The sequence below is a fragment of the Physeter macrocephalus genome, unplaced genomic scaffold, assembly GCF_002837175.3.
Source record: "Physeter macrocephalus isolate SW-GA unplaced genomic scaffold, ASM283717v5 random_3, whole genome shotgun sequence".
Classification (NCBI taxonomy): Eukaryota; Metazoa; Chordata; class Mammalia; order Artiodactyla; family Physeteridae; genus Physeter; species Physeter macrocephalus.
Window position 1 is genome coordinate 4,874 of NW_021145288.1, and position 7,326 is coordinate 12,199.

At 50.4% G+C, this 7,326-nt stretch overlaps 1 protein-coding gene across 1 annotated transcript; it reads left to right on the forward strand.

Annotated features, from left to right (window-relative positions):
- The first annotated feature begins 332 nt into the window (after positions 1-332).
- Positions 333-1,778, forward strand: NUPR1 (nuclear protein 1, transcriptional regulator). The gene is made up of 3 exons (XM_007107334.4): positions 333-610; positions 993-1,142; positions 1,492-1,778. Exons 1-2 carry the CDS (start codon positions 499-501, stop codon positions 1,127-1,129), a joined length of 249 nt encoding a protein of 82 aa, XP_007107396.1. The 5' UTR covers positions 333-498; the 3' UTR covers positions 1,130-1,142; positions 1,492-1,778.
- The last annotated feature ends 5,548 nt before the right edge of the window (positions 1,779-7,326 follow it).

The window sequence follows — 7,326 nt, forward strand, 5'->3', positions numbered from 1 at the left end:
TGTGGCCATGACCCCCAGCCCAGGAGGGGCATGTGGCAGAGGGCGGGAGATGGATAGGAAAGAGTCAGCCAGGTGAGGCCCTCAGTTCCCTGCTGCCCTCGATCCCAAGGGCTGTTTATGCCCAGACCCTGCCTCTTACCTCCCTCCACCCCCGAGGGGCGGGGATCTCCTCAGTGGAAAAATACCCAGCTGGGTGAGCCCCAGTGAGAGGGAGGGGGCAATGGGGGCTGGGACTCACAGGACGGACTCTTTTCCCCTCTTGTGACTGATGTTTACTGGGCTGGGTTCTGGGAAAAGGCTAGATTGCATCAGACAGGGCCTGAGGGGCTGGAGCCAGACTGTGGGCTGAGGAGGAGACGTGGCCTTATAAGTTGGGGCCAGTGAATTGGGAGGTGTCAGCAAAGCAGACACAAACAAAGCTTTAGAAGACGAGAGAGAGAGAGAGAGAGAGAGAGAGAGAGAGAGAGAGAGAGAGAGACAGACAGACAGACAGACATTATGGCCACCTTCCCGAGAGCAGCCAGCCCATCCAGGCAGCCCCCAGGCCCAGAGGATGAAGACCCCAACCTGGATGAGTATGACCTCTACAGCCTGGCTCATTCTTACCCGGGTAAGGCCTGGCCCTGCCACCTTCCTGGTCCTTCCATCTCCAATGCCCACCCTCACAAACGGCCTGACCACCCCCTCCCCAAACTAGGATCCCTCCTTGGGCTCCTGCCCATACGTCACCCTTCTCCAGCCTGTCCCCTTGACCCCTCAAGTCACCCCCTTCTAACCCCTCATCCAGGGGGCTCTGTCCTACTCAGCCCTGGGACCACATGCACTCCTTATTCCACAGATGGGGAAACAGGGACAAGGACTGTCCTAAAGCTACATGGTGATGCCCCCCAGCCTCCCGACTTTAACCCGAGCTCTTTCCACCCCTGCCCTCTGGAGCCCCTGAGGCTCACACCTCTGCTCGCCTCACCACTGACTCTCCCCCCGGTTCCCAGGAGTGGGAGGCCGGAAAGGTCGCACCAAGAGAGAAGCCGCCGCCAATACCAACCGTCACAGCCCTGGCGGGCACGAGAGGAAGCTGGTGACCAAGCTCCAGAACACGGAGCGGAAGAAGCGAGGGGCACGGCCCTGAGACAGAACTCGAGGTAAGGCGTCGGGGGCCCCCCGCCCCCGCCCCCGCCCCCAGCACCGGCAGAGGTCTCTCTGCCAGGAAAGATCAGGCCTGAATGGGCGAGGTTGTGTGGGAGTAGGCATCCAAGAATTGCTGTCTCAACACAGAATAAAATGAGAGAGACTTCTGCGTTTCCTAGTGAGTTTCCAGAGCAAAGGGAGAAACAGACCCTTTCCAACTGGAGCAAAATTTGGTTTACAAAGAGGGAAACTGAGGCCCAGAGAGGGTAGGGTCCTTCTCCGGAGTCACGGAGCAAGTGAGCAGGAGAGGCAGAATTAGAACCCAGGCCTCTGTGCTTTCACCGCCTGCTTTCCTTCCCCCAGATGAGGTCAGAGCACGGACACCCACAGCGATGGAGACAGAACTGCGAGGAATCAGCCCCTGGGGGCGGGATCCAGGCCTGCTTGCCCCCGCCCCCAGGACTTGAGCCCACCTGACTAAGGTTCCAAGGGGCCACCAACGAAGCAGCCCCGGCCCCAGAAAAAGGACAAGATGGGGAACAAGAGGCAGAGAGTAGAGAGAGGCAGAATCATGAAGGTACCCCTCAAAAAGAACGAAGAAACCGGAGCTCCCCAGGGTGACAACGACAATAAACAAAGTACAGCAGCTGCAGCCTGTGTGTGTGTTTTTGTCCTCTCTCTCTGTGTGGCTTTTTGGGTGCACATTTCTGCCTGCAAGTGTCTGCATTTGCATGAACCATGAGAGCATTTTGGTGAGTGTTTGTTTTTGGTTGTGTGTCTGGGAAGGGGCGTTTCTAATTTTGTATGGGCGTAGAGGTGAGCATTTTTTTTTTTTTTGTATACATGTGTTTTGGTGCATATGTTTCCGTGGTTTCTTATGAGGTGCAAGGGAATTTCCTCTGATGCTTTGTAATGCTGCCCATGAAACAAGCCCCCCCACCCAGCTTCTCTCCATTTTCAGAATAACAATCTTGTTTATGTTGTATTCATATAAAACCACCTTTTGAAGTGAATGTTACTTATTGATGCCATCTGCAAAATGGCAAAAACTGAGATTTAAAACATTAAGGGAGGGGCTTCCCTGGTGGTGCAGTGGTTAAGAATCCGCCTGCAAATGCAGGGGACACGGGTTCGAGTCCTGGTCCAGGAAGATCCCACATGCCACGGAGCAACTAAGCCCGTGTGCCACAGCTACTGAGCCTGCGCTCTAGAGCCCACGAGCCACAACTACAGAAGCCCATGCTCGTAGAGCCCGTGCTCTGCAACAAGAGAAGCCACCGCAATGAGAAGCCTGAGCACTGCGACACTAGAGCCCATGCTCTGCAACAAGAGAAGCCACCGCAATGAGAAGCCTGAGCACTGCGACAAAGAGTAGCCCCACCCAAACTCAGCAGCGCAGAGCCAACGCAGCCAAAAATAAATAAATAAAATAAATAAATTTACAAAAGAAAAAAAATCAAGGGATTTGCCCCAAGCTATTCAGGGCTCAAATTCAAGGATTCTTATTGTCCTCAAGTGTGAGGTGGGTCCCTTTGCCAAGGGGGTTTGCCAGGACAGGGTTTTGGAAAGTCAGCTGAGGAGGAAGGTTCTTACCTAGTGTTATCAGTCTTGGAGCCAGACTTCCAGAAGAATGTGGAGCAAATAAGAGGTGTGATGGGAGCTGAGAGGATATATTGATTGAGGTAGAGACTTAGGTTGCTGTAATGAAGACTCAAACAAAACAGGATAGAAAGTTCTTTCTCTGTTACATAACAGCTCCAAGGGTCAGTACTCCTGGGCTAAAATGGCAGCTCCATTGTGGCAGGAATTCCAGCTACTTCTGGCTCATTTTTATGCCACCCTTAAAACATGGCTACCACTTTGCGGTCCGACCTAGCTGCTCCAGTACCTGCCATCTCATCTGCATTCAGTTCATGTAAATGGAGTGGGGAAGGGACCAGGGGAGGCCACACTAATTTATTTATTTATTTATTTAAAATTTACTTATTTTATTTATTTATTTTTAGCTGCATTGGGTCTTTGTTGCTGCGTGCAGGCTTTCTCTAGCTGTGGCAAGCGGGGGCTACTCTTTGTTGTGGTGTGTGGGCTTCTCATTGTGGTGGCTTCTCTTGTTGCAGAGCACGGTCTCTAGGCGCGTGGGCTTCAGTAGTTGTAGCACCCAGCCTCAGTAGTTGTGGCTCGCGGGCTCTAGAGCGCAGGCTCAGTAGTTTTGGCGCACGGGCTTAGTTGATCCGCAGCATGTGGGATCTTCCTGGACCGGGGCTCGAACCCATGTCCCCTGCTTTGGCAAGCGGATTCTTAACCACTGCACCACCGGGGAAGCCCACACTAATTTATTTTTAAGGCCATAACCTAAAAGCAGAACACATCACATCTGCTCAGAATTTAGACACATAGCCACGCCCAACTACAGGAGAGGTTGGGACATGTAGTATTTAACTACTTAGCCACGTGCTAGGCAAAACTGGGGGAGGGCAGGGTTTTATTATTGAAGGAAGCAGGAGACAGTGAATATCAGAAAAAGCTAGCAAGCAACAAGGGGTAAAGGGTGGCCCTCAGTCTAGCCCTGGGCACAGCCTTTTCCCTTTTCTCCCATCCCTTCCTGGGCTGCAAAACTTGGAGTTAATTGTTCTTAGGGACCCAGGAATATGGACAGAGGAATAAGGCAGCTGTTGCAGCAGTAACAGATGCATAGCTTTAACCTTTAAGAACCTTTATCCATCAGCTTCCCCTGAATCCAACCTAGTAACAGTCTCAGAATCTCTGACTTGGGAAGGACGTTAAAAGGCATCTAGTCCAACCTCACCCCACTTCACGCTGGGATACTCTCGGCTTGCTTGAATACCACTAGGGGTAGGAAAATTGCTGCCTTTGTGTTGCCTGATTCCTTCTCAGAGCCACTCCTTAATGTGAACTGAAATCTGATTCTCCCACCTGCCCCTTGAGCAAGCTTCTGTTTTCTGGTCCTTTCTGTCTGAGGTGCTTTTAATCCCACCCATCCTGCAAGGCTCAGCTCTTCAAAGTCTTCTCCTACTTGCCCTCCACCACCTGACTCCTCGCCTCCACCCCAGGGAGAGACCTTCTCTGGGATGGCACCCACAGAAAAACTATGACCAGAATCTCACAGTCATCTTGACATACAGCTCCTTCAGACTTTCCCTCGAACTCCTCTTTCCATGAGAGATTATTTATTCATTCAGTTAATGTTATTGGATGCCTACTCTATTACCAGGACCTGGCTGAAGGCATGCATGCAAGGAGGGACACATGGGACCCTGATAGGATTGGAACCAGGCCTTAGGGTTAGTGTCAGCTCTTGAACTCAGGAGGCAAATGGCAGGAGCATCACTGGGCAGTAGCTCTCCGCCCAGGACAGATCTGTGCATCAGCTTCAGAAAATCATAGCAACAGCTCCCATGAATTGGGCTACTACTCTGTGACATGTGTTTTATAGACATTATCCCATTTAATCCTTACAATAACCCAATAGGCATAGTATGATTGATCCCATTTTACAGACCAGAAAACCGAGGTTCAGAGAAGTTAAGTAATTTCGCCAAAGTCTCACAGCTGCAACCTGCAGAAGCTGGGACTTTAAAATCCGGTCTGGGGCTTCCCTGGTGGCACAGTGGTTAAGAATCCGCCTGACAATTCAGGGGACACGGGTTCAAGCCCTGGTCCGGGAAGATACCACATGCTGCGGAGCAACTAAGCCCGTGCACCACAACTACTGAGCCTGCGCTCTAGAGCCTGCAAGCCACAACTACTGAGCCCACGTGCCACAACTACTGAAGCCCGTGCGCCTAGAGCCCGTGCTCTGCAACAAGAGAAACCACCACACTGAGAAGGCCGCATACCACAACAAAGAGTAGCCCCTACTCGCTGCAACTAGAGAAAGCCCACACTCAGCAGCAAAGATTCAACGCAGCCAAAAATAAAAAATAAATAAATATATTTATTTTTTTAAAAATCAGGTCTGTCTGATTTTCAAAGTTTGGGTTGCACTCTTTTTTGACTACATGCCTGAGAAGAACTATGTACTGACAATGAAGAATTCTAGATGCTAGTTAATTTCTAGTCAATTACTCCAGCGTGAGTCTCAGTTTCCCCACCTGTCAATTGCTGAGACTATCCTCTCCTCTGTCAACTTCAAAGGAGAGAACAGGCTGGGGAGTGTTGTGTCTCTAGCAGGACAGCACGTGGCCACTCCCTGGGTAATGGGTCCTTTGACACTTGCCGGGAGGCTCCACACATCACCCCTCCCTCCTGGCCTCTGATTGGCCTTCCCTGGCACAGCTTCTGCCTGGGAGGTCTTTAAGTGGCTGTTCCAGGAACCAGACCATTCTTGGAATTACAGAATGTTCAGATCTGTAGAGCCCCACTCTTTCTCCTTTGCGGAAGGGGAAATCATGGCGCAGGGTGCCGGGGCCTGGGCCTGGGCCTGGCTTAAACTACATGAAGACTAGGGACCGGGCTTCCCTGGTGGCGCAGTGGTTGCGCGTCCGCCTGCCGATGCAGGGGAGCCGGGTTGTTCCATTCTTTTCTTTGTCATTTCCTGGTTGTATGTAATACCTGTTTCCCCAATTTCTTGGGTTCCTCCTGAGAACTGGAGAGCTGATTGACCTCTCTTTCCCCCCAGGGGTTTATGGAAATTTTCTGTCAGGTTGCCACAACCCAAAGGATTCCTGGCTCCTTTATGTGCTTTATGTGCTTGTCCTCATCTGCCCACTCCTTTCTCAGAGGCCAGCTCTCAGATGTCTATTTTTTAAAATTTCAGAATCACCCAAAGTTGCTTTTCAACCAGCACTTTTTAATAACAGTCATAGTCCTAGATACCATTATTGATTACCTGCCTCAGGGTTTTCCCAGCTTTACCATTCACACAGCACTTTTGTGATTTCTGCCCTATGTGCATTGAAGCTACATCATTATTTACTTAACATTTTATTTATTTATTTTTTAAAGAGTAACTATTTCTGGCTAAGGATTTTGATGACGTCTCATATTCTGTTTTGAACAATTTGTATGTACATATACGCACAAGAAGAGAATGTTAATTAAAATAGTTATTTTTTCAACTTTGTTTTTTTTTTTTTTGTGGTACGCGGGCCTCTCACTGTCGCGGCCTCTCCCGTTGCGGAGCACAGGCTCCGGACGCGCAGGCTCAGCGGCCATGGCTCACGGGCCCAGCTGCTCCGCGGCACGTGGGATCTTCCCGGACCGGGGCACGAACCCGTGTCCCCTGCACTGGCAGGCGGATTCTCAACCACTGCGCCACCAGGGAAGCCCTTAAATGTATTTTAAAAGAAACTACATAACCATCAAAAATGGAAGCCCACAATCACATGTCATAATTAGAAAATAACTGTAAAAAGAAACACCTAACTAAAACTTTAAGGCCACCTGTGCACTATCTATGACAACTTTGTCTATTAAGAGTCATAGGTGCATAGGCTTCCCTGGTGGTCCAGGGGTTAAGACTCCACGCTTCCACTGCATGGGGCGCGGGTTAGATCCCTGGTTGGGGAAATTCTGCATGCCTCAACATGCGGCCAAAAAAAAAAAAAAAGAGTCATAGGTGTTTACACTTGGGGAAAAAAAACCAAAAACAGTTGCTCACGAGCCAAACACTGTGCCAGGAGCTTTGCATACATGGGAGACGGCCTCATTGTAATTACCCGGGGGTTAAAGAAAATATTGCTTCCTGGCTCTCTCTCCCTGATTCTGATTTCACTGGTCTGGGGTATAGCTTGAGCACTGGGACTTTGAAACATGATTTGAGCTTGCAGTGAAGTTTGAGAATTGCATTTACAAAAGATGGTCACAGCAAGAGTTCCCACCCCACATGCTCTCCTTACAGTATGCCCTTGACGCCCCCTCCATCAAATGGGAGACACGGGACTATGTCTCTTCCTTCTGAAAATGGGAGGACTTCTATAACCATGTCTTCTTGACTGACAGAGGACAGCGGAAGTGGTGCTTTCATGAAACACCATGCGCTTCTACCTTGCTCCCGGAGGTTCTTGGACCCCAACCACCCTGCTGTGAGGAAGTCCAAGATAGCACACATGAAAGACGATATAGAAAGGTCACATGTTGTTGTTGTTCTGGCCTTCGGTCCAGCTGAAGTCCCAGCTGAAAGCCATTCCCAACCTCCAGACATGTGAGTGAAGGGAGCCTGCAGATGGGTCCAGCCCC

What these genes read in the sequence shown, in the direction of transcription:
- NUPR1 (XM_007107334.4), top strand. Translation starts at nt 499, where the DNA reads ATGGCCACCTTCCCGAGAGCAGCCAGCCCATCCAGGCAGCCCCCAGGC. An exon ending in CCTGGCTCATTCTTACCCGG is followed by an intron (nt 611 to 992) that starts GTAAGGCCTGGC and finishes CCCGGTTCCCAG; the next exon opens with GAGTGGGAGGCCGGAAAGGT.